This window comes from Saccostrea echinata, unplaced genomic scaffold (assembly GCF_033153115.1).
Source record: "Saccostrea echinata isolate AGI-Se365-2 ecotype Australia unplaced genomic scaffold, CSIRO_AGI_Sech_v1 ptg000029l, whole genome shotgun sequence".
Classification (NCBI taxonomy): Eukaryota; Metazoa; Mollusca; class Bivalvia; order Ostreida; family Ostreidae; genus Saccostrea; species Saccostrea echinata.
In genome coordinates, this window is record NW_026889778.1 from 24,849,016 (window position 1) to 24,863,719 (window position 14,704).

The 14,704-nt window shown below is 31.2% G+C and overlaps 1 protein-coding gene across 1 annotated transcript; it reads left to right on the top strand.

Annotated features, from left to right (window-relative positions):
* The first annotated feature begins 8,424 nt into the window (after window positions 1–8,424).
* LOC133195137 (uncharacterized) lies at window positions 8,425–12,718 on the top strand. Its single transcript, XM_061331004.1, has 5 exons — window positions 8,425–8,574; window positions 9,666–9,787; window positions 10,320–10,464; window positions 12,392–12,502; window positions 12,648–12,718. The coding sequence occupies exons 1-5, from the start codon at window positions 8,427–8,429 to the stop codon at window positions 12,716–12,718; spliced, it is 597 nt and encodes a 198-aa protein (XP_061186988.1). The 5' UTR covers window positions 8,425–8,426.
* The last annotated feature ends 1,986 nt before the right edge of the window (window positions 12,719–14,704 follow it).

The following is a 14,704-nucleotide window of genomic DNA, read 5'->3' on the forward strand; positions in this document are numbered from 1 at the left end:
TCCCCCAGGATTTAAATTTGACGATTAATGATAACAAAGAAAAAAACATAATTTAATCCCCTACTAATATTTCTCGTCATCAGTATTGTCAATACTATCACAATTACATGTACATGTAATATGTATTCTTGTTTTTCCTCAGAAGTAAACCATTCACGTTTAAAAATTTGAAAAAAAGCAAGTATCAGAGATCTGTTCTTTATTTTCAAGAAAATTGAGATTTATTTTTTTTTTTTATCTCAGGAACATGTGTATTTTACTTTTTTATTGTTAGTGGATGATATACAGAAATGAAAAAAATCATTTGTAGGTATTGTATCAAATATCTTTTTTTTTAACCATATGATTTTAAATATAGTAAGATGTGGTTTCACTTTATCATTGCATCATTATAAGTGCTTTATTAGGGATTTTTATTATTTTTTTTTTATTCATTTATATTCATAAAATATGAGCTAAAAACATATTTATTTATGTCTGTGTATACTTTTCACTTTCTTATTTAAGATAGTATAATATGCCAGTAGACAGACATGACTTATTGTTAATTTCCATTCAAAATCTATTTGACACTGAGCTTTAATATCGTGTTTTGTTAAACTTAAGATTGCTCATGGAAAGAAATATTCCATCTGTTTTCTCTATAATAACCTAATAAAAGTCAAATTTGTTAATGGAATATTAAGATAACGAACATTAATAAATATCAAAAGGTCATTGAAACAATACAAATTTGGAGTAGATCAAACACAGAACTCTAAATACATCATACATGGGATCGATTAGTTCCATGGAGGAGTGAGCTTCCCCTTCCGACCTTTCACAGCCGCCGTGTGCTCCTTTTCATGTCAGGAAAAAAACCCGGAAAAATCCGTCGATAATTCAGTGTATAAATAATGGCCTAACAATAAGTATGAATAACATCAGTCTGTGAGCATTTGACTTAATGACAGGTTTTATGTGCTGACAAGGTCATTGAATGGACCATAAAACTTGCAAAATGATGACTTCAAACGAGACTATTGATATCCCTGTTTCATCAACTTGTTTTTCAATAGCTTGCCTCGTTTTAGAAATTGTTCATACATAGAGCACACTCTTGCCTATCGATTCAACTGACAGACATAAATCCCATATGCAAGTGATAAGGGTATATTGCTACATAAGTAAGAGAAGTTGACGATTGAAAAGTTGAAGTCATTGCGTTTATTATAAAGTTTTGTTGTTAGGATTCCATTAACGTCTTTTTTTAACGTAAAATATCCAAATATGAAATAGATGTGTCAGACTTTGTGGAATCGTTTATTTCGATCTCGCTGGGTAGCTATTGTTATTTGATAATACGTCGTCGATGTAACGAAAAGTTCAGTTGAAGATCATAGCAAGTGTTTGTTTTTTTCTTCTCATGTAGAGTTTTTTGAATAAATTTTTGAATAAAAACTACATAAATATCGTCAATCAGAAATTCAAGTTTTTCTTTTTGATATCAATTTCAGAGTACTTGTGTGTACAATCCGAGTGTTTTTTTTTTTTTTTTTTCTTAAGCAAAGTAGTAGTTTTACAAATGAGCACTGCTGAGATAAGTATATTTACCAGTTCCATTTTTATTTTTTTTAAAAAAAGGCTGTTTATGATGTCAAAAAGCCGGTACTTTACTTTATCGTGGTGAATGTGTATAAAGTGTTGAAAAGTCAAACGTTTTGATGTTATTGATTTTGGTAACATTTTGTGATCTCAAATTTTCTAAAAGTTTCTTTGAGCTTTTTAAGTATCCACATCTAATTTACGCCACTTCTTGAATATACTGTTGTACAGTACTTCTGAAGTTTCTTTTTCATTGTTGTAAATATTTTTGTGAAAAGTAAAGATAGAGACTTGCTAGAACGTTTACTGGAACCCGCTATGTGTCTTTGTTTGTCAGAATTTTTACTTATGTAGATTAGGAATCCAGTAGATGTATTGTAATTCAAATTCATTTTGATTGTTGAGAATATTAAAAATACTTAAAACGGATATGTGATTTTTAAGAATTTCCTCCTTAGAAAGGGAGTTATTGGTGTACGTTGGATTTCCACCTGCAGAAATCTCACTGAAGAATTATATCCTAGTTCCTCTAACATACAATTAAAATAATGAGCCTTACCAACAAAGACTTTGCTGTTACCTGCTTTGAAAGTATGGACCAGTAAATACTGATCGTATAATCTATCATCTTATTCTTTTCACTTCTAAATTATTAAATACAGAAAATGATTTTCATACAGCCTCTCTATAGCTTAATGCAAGATTTTAACATCCATCTGATGCTTTTAATTCATTCTTACAACATTTCAAGGTTTTATTTCATGTCCCATCTACTGGCTGAATTCACAGAATCTACAGAATTCTTAATATTTAAGATATTATGACGCCAGTTGAAGGAACAGAGTTCCCTTAATTTTGGCCCTTTTATATATTCTCAACTGATTGTGAATTTTCCCCAAGGTTAAATAATTAATGTAAATTTTATTGGGCTATAATTAGTTTAACATAGTTGGGCGGGGATTATGGAAAATAACGGAATGTTTTATGTAATTACATTTTATTGGAGAGCATTTCTAATTTATATTTACATCATTATTTTAATATGAAAATACCGTTTTGTTTGTTGGGTATTAAACCAGGGATAATAACAACAGTAAATTTTCTCATTTTTTCAACTGCTTTAAAAGCCCTTGTATACACATCAAACTAGAGAGTGAATCATTAAAAGCTATACATGTCAATTTAACACACTGTCTTCTCTAACTGAAAACCTTAACAAGGATGAAAGGCTCTCCTGCTAGGAAGCCCTCGGGAATCAGGTACATGAAGCTAACGTCAGCTATTTCTCTTGTGTACAAAAGAAATACTGAAATACAGAAAAATATTGAAATTTTTGAAAAGCCAGGTAGCGACTCTGGATCATATTTAGCACAAAGACATTCTACGAACCCATTTGTATGTACGTATAATGGCTATATTTCATGAATCATATCTTTTACAACATGATATGCTTTTCGTTGAAACCCTCCCATTTTATTAATGCATTGTAAATTTATTCCAATTTTCTTTTTGAAATGCAACAGAGACATACAGTCTTTCCATAGCTATATATTATACAAACTGTTCCATATGCTTTTCATGATTATCAAAGTGTCCATGTCACCATGAAGTTTTGGATTCATCCGATGTATCCTTCCTTCTGTGATGAACATTTTTTTAATACAAGCATGTATGGACATTTCAATATTTTTGTGTCGTGATCTTTTGTTAAACATATGGTTCAGAATTTCTTATTGTCCTGCGAACCGTCCAATACGTTATCTGTAGGTGTCCAATAAGATGCAATTTTATTGGACAGCTACCAGTAGCATTGAATAAAAACAAAAGGTGATACAGATAAATAAACAGCACTGAAAAAGTTTTGATAAATCAAACAATTCAATATGAGCAATCTAGGAAATATGCAGCGTAAATAAATGTTTACAATTTAATAAAATTATCATATTGAATTCACGTTAAACTGTATGTCTTGCAGGAAATATTGTAGGAGAATCCTATTGTTTTGCACATTTGAGAAACAGTTTCTTGCAAAGTCAGAAATAAAAAAAAAACATCCTCAGAATTCAGAGAAGTAAACTTGAAGTTTAAATTTACTTTTTGTTGTTCTTCATTAATGAAATGGTCAATAAAGTTATTGATTTAAAAAGTACATTCGTGGTGTTGAATCGTAAAATGAATACATTGCCAAAAATTGAATAGAGTTAACTTTTACACATGCGTAATTTATATCTAGAATGTCGCAGTGAGGACAAATAAGACTAAATAAAGTTGATATTCATATTTATCGATATACAACGATTCCTAATATTGATAAACTTCAGTGGTTAATTCAAAAACTGGTTTTCTTTGACCTAAGTCAATGGAGAGTGTCAGGTAAAGCCATCCAAACAGAACGAGACTAGTTTACCTCTAGCTGCCCATAAAGTTAACAATGGGAGTGTTCGGCATTAACAAAATGATTTATGTAAGTTATAAGCCTCAGAGTGACCCTCATATCAGATTTTAAACTCCCCTATGCCCTAATGCACATCGGACCGTCTTAAATTTGACATAATAGTTTTTGGCTATATTTTACAGCCATCACTTAATTATCACAAACGCAATACCCTGTTTATATTGTATACACCAGTCATTTATTCTATTTTTCTCCGCATCAGTCAATTACAGTCAAACTCGATTACATTGAAATTTAAGGGACCTTGAGATTTATTTCAAATTAACCGAATTCCATTATATAGGTGTGCCATGAGTTACATAGGAAATGTAGATACGGTAAACACATATGCGAGAATTCATCTTTTACCTAACCTTACAAGCAGTGTTTTTAGAAATATATATGTATCTGTATTTTTCAAAGAAGTCCTTTTTTTTTTTTTTTACTTTTTTTTTGTTGATGAATGTTAGAGAACTATCAATACTATTTACACACGAAAAAAGTTCGTCTTGAACGTTGCCGCTAAGATAAATTGATTTGTCAGGTTCACATCTATAAATTTAACAACCCTGTCTTTTTAGTATTGAAAACACATGCTTTATATATTCGATTCAAATCAAGTAGTTTATTTTACAATCACTTACAATGGACTTATTTACCAGAACACTTTCTCCCACGCCACTTTACACATGAAACCCCTGCGTATTTTAGCCATGTCGGTCTTAATGCGGTAATTAGAAAATAAAAAAGACGACTCCTATGTTCTGGTGAGAAATGCTTAATTGTTGTATTTACACAAGACATTATTAAATTTTTACAAACACACAGACATCAAATTAAATGTGTTAAAATTTACATGTGCTAGACTTTGTATATAATTAGTCACTTGTGTCCACGTGTCGCAATCTGCGACTTCAATGAGACCGTTATCAAAACAGTAAGCTTTGTAGTCACCTCAAATTAACAGAACTTTTAAATTTAACCGATATCAATCTAAACGAGTATTTATTACAAAGAAACTGTACCAGCGTTTTCGAGAAAACCAAATTCATTTCAAACTAGCTGATTATTTTTCAAATAAAGAGAGTTCAATTTATGTCAGTTCTAGTGTAAGTCGCCAAGAATTTCGTCTCCGTAGACAAAAATGAAAATTAATAAAACAGGACTAAAACAACGTACATTGTCCTAAATACCGTTCTTATAAGAAAATTCACTTTTAATGTCATACGTAGTATACAAAACATCCTCTAGGTGTTTAATTGTAATTTTTTTTTAAATGCATTCAAAGTGCGTACCTATCGACATGTACATGTAAGTAATCTTGAGCAAGTCATTGACAAAAGACCACAGGTGATCATATTTTAAAAACAACAGCCAAAAAAAAAAAAATGTTGAAAATTTCTGTTGCCAACAAATTAAGTATCCGGATATCTGAAGATACACTTTTTAACGTACACATGAATTTTATTTTTTTTTTTTTTTTTTCTAACTGGAATTTCTGCAAGGCAGACTTGCAAACTATAATACGGGAGGATGAAGGGGTTGTAGCTACCTCTTACCCTCTAAAGTTAAAAGATACATATAAAATGTTCAACGCTTTATTCAAATCTCTGGCGATTTTAAATTTAAATGAAATTATCTTTTACTGTTAAAATATTTCTTAACTTGTGAGTATAATTACGTCTTTGTATTAAAGTGAACACCGTGACGGAAAACGGGAAAAATGACAAAAGTAGAATTTTTGCATGGCACAGGCAAATTTTGTTCAGTTCTTGAAGATATAAGGTTTCAGAAAATTACAGCTTTCAGAACCTAAAAAATCTACTGTTATGGAGAAAAATAAAAACAAAAAAATCTTTGTATAACCCAACACAAAAATATTGCTTCACTATTTCCTCTTTATTGTACGCATGCGCTAAAAAGTTGAAGAATTTACCATGGTGTCCAATAGATATAAATGTCGAATGACCGAGAATTTTGATACAATCTTCAAAAAAGATTATCAGAACCTATTCCTAATTTTTGCTTGCTCCGATTCAATGTTTTTTTACAAGTTCCACGCTAGTAATAAATTACGCGTGACCTTGACATTGTTGACATTGACGATAAAAATTACGAGATAGATACAACACTTGTTTTTCCGGCACTTATATTTTGCAGTTCTTTTCTTGCTTCACAGTGCAGTTGAGTTTTCAAAACTTTGCTATATTCATATTTCACATAAATCTTTTGTTTTGTGATATAATTATCTTAAAAGAAACACGTGATTTTGAAGAAACAAAACATTGTGTCATAAACTTATTAAGAATTTCATGAAGGAAATGATTTCAGTACTAGATCTAGAAAGCTTTTCAACAAAAACAAAATCATTGACATGAGTACTCTGAACTGAAATTCGGAAGGGCAGGTAACAATATACTTCCTGTAACTCAAGTACACATACTAAGCAACAGAAAACGCAAAAAAACAACATACTTATTTTTCTGACATTATCGAAATGAGTGATTAGTTTCCATTAGTGGCTATCATTTTGCCATCGTGCTGTAGGAAATTTACTCTCAAAAAGAGTTGAATATAGTGAAAAGTAAGAAATGTCAAAATTAAAACTTTAATGATAGATGTTTTCTATTCTGTGAGATAAATGATGAAATAACAACTCGGATATCTTCGTTTCATACCATGGAGAGATTTTTGAACTGGATGGCATTGGAAAAAGGTCTTCCTTTGTGTTTTTATATCGTGTTAATTCAAGGTTTGTTTTTCGTTATCTTAATTATGATATATAGTTATTTACAAATGCTTAAAATCATAACTTAACACCATTTTACTTGCTTAACAAGAACTTCTAAGTACATTGAATAATGGTATGTTTGATTTTATCAATTTGCATTCATGTAAATCGTAGTCTTAAAGATGTTTGTATGTAAATCATGTCATCACAGTTTTATGTTGATTACTGCGTACATGAGTTATTCCTTAAGGTGCCTTCATGCACCTTCAATTTTCTATACGTGCAAGGTAGAAAAGCTGAATGATATCTATTTGATAATTACATGTAGTATAATTTATAAACTCGAAATAATTTACATGTAGGTAATTATAGTTTTAAAGATGTCAGACATAATAAAAGGGGAGTATATTAGCATAAAGAATTGTAAAAATCGTGTCTCCATTGAAACCATTCAACATTAAGAGACATTACAGAGAAAATACGTACCGATTTTTCATTTTGAGATGTACTCGCAGGTGATTTGAACAAATTTACTTCAAACATGTTCGATATAAGTAGACCATAAATCTGAAGAAATATAAAATTTATTATGAAACTTCATGCCACCTTTTTTTAAATTCTGTTCTTTTTGTCATCCTCTTCTGTCGTAGTACCCTCACGTGGTTTTATTGTGGTCAATGTAAATTTCAAAATACAGTATCATGAGCTCACAAACATGTTTAAATGTTAATCAAAATCTTGCATCTCAAAATTCAAAAGTCTTAACTTGAATTAAACTACCTGTGGAATTTTATGCAAAGTAGGTCAAAGATCAAGGTCAAGTGGATTGAAATGCTGGTATTTTTCATGTCTTATGACAAACAGTCCACATGCTAAATAAGCAGAGAGTGACCTCTTAAATGTCAAAAATATGCTATCGGCACTATGAACTATTCTGAAAAAAGTCAAAGGTCAAGGGTAACGACATCAGTAACCATGGTAATTTACAAAGGCTATAGTGCCCATCAATATATGTGCAAAATATCAAATCAATACCTCTTGCAGTTATTGAGACATAGGGTGTGACAGACGGAGAGACGGAAAGACGGACAGACAGACAGACAGAAAAACAGACAGGCGCTGGGTAATATGGTCCCGAAGTGCCACTCCGCTCTGCAGACGACACAAGACTTAGGCTATTATTTGCTTACTGAATTGTCTGAGGAGATTTCCCTTTGCCCAATTATGACAAATAGCACACCGCCAATTTGGCCGGTCGACAGGAAATGCTTATTCATCTGTTGCTCCTGATCCCGACTCTGATGTTTTTAGACCTCCGTGTTTTCTCTGCTCAAAATTTGCATTGTTCCAATGGGACCTTGAGCTTGGTTAATGTTTCGTTTATTTTTAACCTACATACTAGTTTCTTTTTGGGAATCCTAGGAATTTTTATAGGAAGAGGGCAAGCTTCACACTCTATCAAAATGTCAAGCATTTTAATAGGATAAAGTAGATCTCAAACTTTGCTTTGCTTTTTAATTCAATAATCTAAATCAGGTCCTAAATATTTTATTTCTTTTTTATTCTCACGAAATTATCTTAAAACTACCATGTAGCTCTGTATGCTATCAAAATAAATTATTTCATCGTGCTGAAAAGTGTTCATATTTCTTTTTAAAAGCAGACGGCATTAGTAGCATGTCAAAACAGTCATGGAATTGGTTCGAGGCACAACAAAGCTGCATCAATAACAACAGTACCTTGGTAACTACTGCAGTGATGACATCAGAGAATGAGTACTGGACTGGTGTTTACAGACGTTATTCATTCTTGATAAAAATCTTAGGTATTGCTTATATTTATGTACACAGTGAGAAGGCATTATACATGTATATAGCTACGAATGCGAAATCAATAATAGTGGAACAAGTAATCATTATTCATACTAGTATTCCTATTTTTTTTTTTTAAATTACTCATTAAAAGACAATTAAAGGGAGGGACATTACAACCCTACAACACTTTGCACAATAGTCAAATTTAAAGCTGGTGAATATTCAGTATATCCTGACAACTTCATGTTAAAATTTTAAGATCTTTAATTTTTCCTACCGTAAGAATAAGGGTCGACATTTTCTTTCAATTTCATTTACATTAGAAATTTGTAAAGCTTCGGATGACAACGTTTTTTTTTTTTTCATTTTTCAATCCCTTCTATGAAACTATATCCCTTATATTTGATTGATTGGTTGTATGTTGTTTTAAGTCCCGATCGAGAATGTTTCGATTATATAGAGACGTCACCTTTACCGTTGAAGGGCTTCAAATTTAGACCTTTTCTCTGCTCTTTCACGGCCATTGAGCAGTGAGTGCACTTTATCGAGCCAACGCCTACCGTGACACGGGATCTCGGTTTTTAAGGTCTCATCCGAAGGAACTGCAACTTTCACTTCAAATTGCCGTGCACTTGACGAGGGAAAAATTCCTACCTATTTTGTAGACTTGGGTCAGTTGCGGTCATGATTCGAACACACGACATTCCGATCACGGAGCTACCAACTGAGCTACCGTGATGCTCCCCTTATATTTGAGTTGATCCTTCATGCATTAAAATCCTCCCCTCTTTAACGACATTATCCTTTTTAATATTAATCATAGTATACCGATATTTCAATTATTTCCCTTGTGAGATCCGTGTTCCAACGATTTCTAAATATAGAAGTATCTTTTAATGATCTTTAAAGTCTGATTTATTTTTACAAACCAAATTCTTAGAAATTTAGACATTTCATTAATTTACATGATTCACTTTGTTAAAGATTTGCTACATCATCTTATTTATTTTGTAGGATTTTTCATTTAACTTAATTTTAAAATGCCGAACTTCTTGTATCATCATATATGGATATTCATTTAAAACATAATGTTCTTTTGTAGGCTGTTACAGTGTAGAAGATGTGAATCAAATAAAGAAACAAACGTTTCATATGAAGTATCCTTCAGCAGGCTTTTGCCAAGAAATATGTGATTCCATAAATGTTCTTAACTTTGGAATCAAGGTAAAAGTAAAAAAAAAAAAAAAATACTACACAATTCTTCAAAACAATTTACACATAAATCATGGCATTAGCAGATTTGTTTGAAAATTGTTAAACAATTTGTTGTTTGAGTATTTTGTATTTTGAGCATAACACATCAATACGAGTCTATATTTTTATTACCTATGCATGTATATAATGGAAGGAAAAAATGTTATATATTTTCTGATATAAGAACAATTTAAATATACGTATTTATTTTTTATATCTTTAAAGTAGAAGGACTTGCAGTTTTATAAGCATTTTTTAAAATCATTTTCAACAATTGTCGATTACAGAGGCCTTTAAATGGTTCCCATTTTCACATTTATATTTTAAAAAAAATCTTAAAAGAAGAGGGATTTCTGGGATAAAGAAGTTGAAAATTGTGCAACTATGATCATGCTATGTAGATTTTAAATTGTAACTCATGTTACAAGGGAAAAAATGAAGATAAGATAACTGTCACAGCTCATAAATTACCTTTTTTTAAAATATTGATTAATTTGTGGAGGCAATGGAATGTGTATGTTTCGAAAGAACAGTGACGGCGAGGAACATACCTAGTAGCCAGTGCAGCGAAACTTGCACAAAATACAACGAAGAAATTTCATTTGCCCAATGTGGTGGAAGAAATGCATACACTCTATACAGTTCAGGTACATGTATATCGAAAAAGATATTAAAGTGTCATTATATGCTTACTTATCCGCGATCTTGCTGTATTGTGTAATGCTTGTTAAATTAGGACGTTAACTCTGCGTCAAAGTAATAACGGGTTTTATCAATTTAAGAACTTAAGTAATTAAGTAAAAAAGTAATTACGTGATTTGTTTTCTGGAGAAACAGAAGGGTTTTATATCGAAGATGATTTACGGAGTGGGCTTGTTGGTAGAACTATTGTGCCTACTTGCAGGAACCAATCTATAATTCTATGTTTTCCGATCAATAGACACGAAAAATGCATGGAAAGTCAGCAAGTTCTGACGAATTTATCTATCACAACATTAGTTTTCAAACAAGTAGAGCTTTTTCAAATATCTTGGCCGTCTTTAGCAAAAACCTTAAACGGTGAACTGACATGCACCTATTCTTAAGCATATTTTCATCAACATTTTACTGACATTAGCCCGACTATGTGAAAGTTCAACCAGACGCTCGGTTTTCTCCGTAAACTTCGACTCTGCTGCTGGTCGATGTTTACGGAGAAAACCGAGGGATTATAAAAAGAGTGCAAAGCAAAGAAAAAGAATAAATACAAGCTGAAAAGCAATAAAGAACATTTCTGTTTACAATGAAAGTATAGAAACGCCTTTTGGTAATTGCTATAAGAAAATAAATTGTTATTTGGATTTATTTATGGCCATTTTCAAGTGTTCGTTTTGTATTTTTTTTTTAAGATTGAAAATCTTGAAAAATTGTTAAGTCGTACGAAAATTAGATCACCAGAACATATTCTCCCTTGCCTTGAACAGCATTTTAACCAATGAAATAATTGGAATCTTTCACATCATGCAATTTCTACCAATCATAAAAGAGAGGAAGTGCAAAAATATACTTTTTTGTGGTTCTCAACCTGTTATTTGTATATTTGCCTAATTTGTGCAAGAAATGTTCAGATTTGATGGTTTTCAATTTGTTATTTGTATATTTGCCTAGGTTTTGCGAGAAATTTTCTGATTCGATTGTTCTATTGACTAAATTAAGATCGCTCTTAAATACAGAACAGTCTTAGAACATTTTGAATTTTAGATCTTCAAAAAGTTCCTCAGTGTTTTGAGTTTGAGAGAATAAGGAAAGATAACTCTTGCAAGTGGACTTTTTATACCGTTTTTTATTGGAATCTTTATTTTGTAGAAGATTTTTCATTCAATTTGTCACTTTTTATTCATTTACATTGTCCATTTATAACTAATTTCCCAGATTATTCTTATGCGTATTACGAGGCTGAATATACATGTATCCATCACCTGAACCTCTGATTTCTGCAATTCTAATGATTATAACTTTAAAATAAATTGTTTAACCAAACTTAGAAAAATGATTAAAACATCACTTTAAAAATACTTCAGATATCGAATTCATCATTTGAATATTTAGAATCCTCATAAGTGGTGCTGTAATGAAACTTGTATTAAACTGTGAGGGTAATGAGCCTTCTTAGTTTAGAGAAAGAATACAAAAACGTTCATAATAAACGTTTTTCAACACACTGTATGTGAAGAAGCACAAATCAAAAACATTCTTAGAATTTTATATATAAATCTTAAATGACACCATATTACATATTAAAACTTATTTAATTAATTCCCTAAATGCATACACCGGGTGTTTTTTTTTTTCTTTAACTGTTCATGGAGAGGGAACAAATGAAAGCATAGAGCTTGCAATGGTGTTTTTCATTGTAGATATCAACTATTGTTTATTTTCTTTGCATATAATTTTATTATATCGATATTATATAATACAAAATTGGCTAAGTGTGATACAAATTTGGTTATTTTTATTCAGCAAAGATATTTCGGTAGTAAGAGAATCTTTTTTCTTGGCCAGGTTACAGAATAATTCTTCTTCATTTCTTCCCAGGTGACAAAGACCGAAAACCAACTTGTTATGCAATTGAATGCAGCACAAGGAACGTGTTTTCTATTTCTCAAAATTGCTCAGAGTCAAAGTTTGGAGTATGTGCAAACAGAGGTAATATCTGCTTCCATTGGTAATATTTATGTTGTAGTAACTACTAATAAAAACAAATACACAGACTATAGAAATGAATGACTTAGTATCCAATAACATTAGAGAACTTATAATAGGGAACATTATTGAATTATTGCTCTTTTAGATCAATGTGATGGTTTTGCTACCTGGGCAAATGCAATATTCATCGAGTCCAAAGGGAGAAGTGAATATTGAACTTCGAGGGTGGCTAAATCATCGTATGGACTGCAAAAAGGAATAACTGTTTATTATATGATTTAATGATTAAATGATACAAATCCATTTTAAAATAAATATAACCAATTATAATAATTTTGAATTTCTTATTTTTAGTGGGATATAGAAAAATTAGATGCCAATCATGTAGCATCAATTTTGAAAGGGGTTGGAGGCATAATAAGGAAAATATTTACGTTTAGAAAAAAGCGGGACTGCACCCCTCACCACCACCTCTAATTCTATGTGTCTGTATGCAATGTTCACTGAGTGGAATTTGAGTGCAGGTGAAATAACTTTTCAGAACTAATTGTATCAACATGGAAGTGTTCAGTCTAATTTTAATCCAAAGTAAAAAAAAAAAAAATAAATAAATAAATTCTTATGTTCATCTAGAAGGTCACGTGCAGGTGAATATAACGTTGTATATGTTTCTACAGTATAGGACCTTAGCCAATCAGAGAGCTAGGAAAGGTTTAATCTTATAACAGTTTGCATTATTGTTGTATGACACTTCTATATGAGTTGCGTCAAGCGAAAAGGGACCTTCGTGACATAAACGTAATTACGTCACAATAGCGCTTCAAAGACGTGACGTTTCATTTGTGCGTTTGCCAATAAAAAATATTCATAGTTACGATAAAGCAAAACAAAAATATATTTGCGTAATACATATGTTAATAAAAATAGACACGCCTATAACTGTCAAAAAAAAAAGTATAATCTCGTCAATTTATAGATTTTCTGGTAATTTTTCAAAAATAATATTTAAACTAATTTAATTTTTGATAGTTCATGAATGGCTTTTTTCATCAGCTGTCAAAAATATTCATGAACAAATCCGTGTGCATGTTTTCCTCATTAGGCTCTGACAATTGCGTCTTTTTGGCTGAGCTCCGTCTACAGATAAGTCAAGTGGTCCCCTGCATTTATTTCAATGTTTTTTGTTATGTTTTTGTTTTTGTTTTTGTTTTTTTTTTTCGGGGGGGGGGGGTTACATGTAACACATTCCAAGTTGTTTCTCCGGTAGGCAGAAAGGCACGAGAATTTGCGACTCAATGCCCAAAGTTTGTCATCTGAGATTAAGTATCCGAATCAAGTTCTCTGATGATACTAGCATAGTTGCAATAGCGTTTTTTGTCAATACATATTAGGGGGGTGGATAAAAGAAGGAACAGCTAGGAAACTTTGTCTGTAGCCATGTCATAAAGGATGAAGCGGCAGCCATGAACGACTTCACCTTTTGCGCAACACCCTGCGGTTTGAAAACTGGTGTAATAAAATGTGAAGATAATAAACAGTAGTTATTTTCAAAATTAATTTGAGGTCTTGTATTCATTGCCTTCATTAATTGCAATACTAGTAAATTAAAACTAAACACAGTAACTTTGGGGAAAGCTGATGTTGTTTAAGTCGAAAATTAAGAGCGATATTGGTCATCTAAAATTTTAAATCAGACTTACATGTATGTACATTAGTTTTATTTTCTGATTTGAAGTTTATTAATTTTATTTCAGGCAAATGCAGAAGTTCCGGACTATAAATATGAGGACATCTTGAGCTTACAAATTTTCATAATATCGTAAAATTTTAAATGGTTTAATTCCCCCCCCCTTTTTTTTTTTGGTATGTGCTAATGTTCGTTTTTTATACTACGGAAAGGGAAGACGTCGCGCACAATATTGGTGTTACTTCAGCCTTTCAAGGATTAATTCCTATGTTTATCTTTATTCTCTCTTAATTTTCTTTATTTTTTTAAATAAGTTATTTTTCCTTTCGATTTTTCTTGTTCAATTTTGTTTTTACGTATTTAATTTACTATATTAATTTCTTTTTTATTTCGACCATAACCACTTTGAAAACACAATGGTACAATGTACCTGCACCATACCCCCTCCCCTTTCTAAAAAAAAAAAAAAAAAAAAAAAAAAAAAAAAAAAAAAAAAAAAGCTCATTTATTTGAAC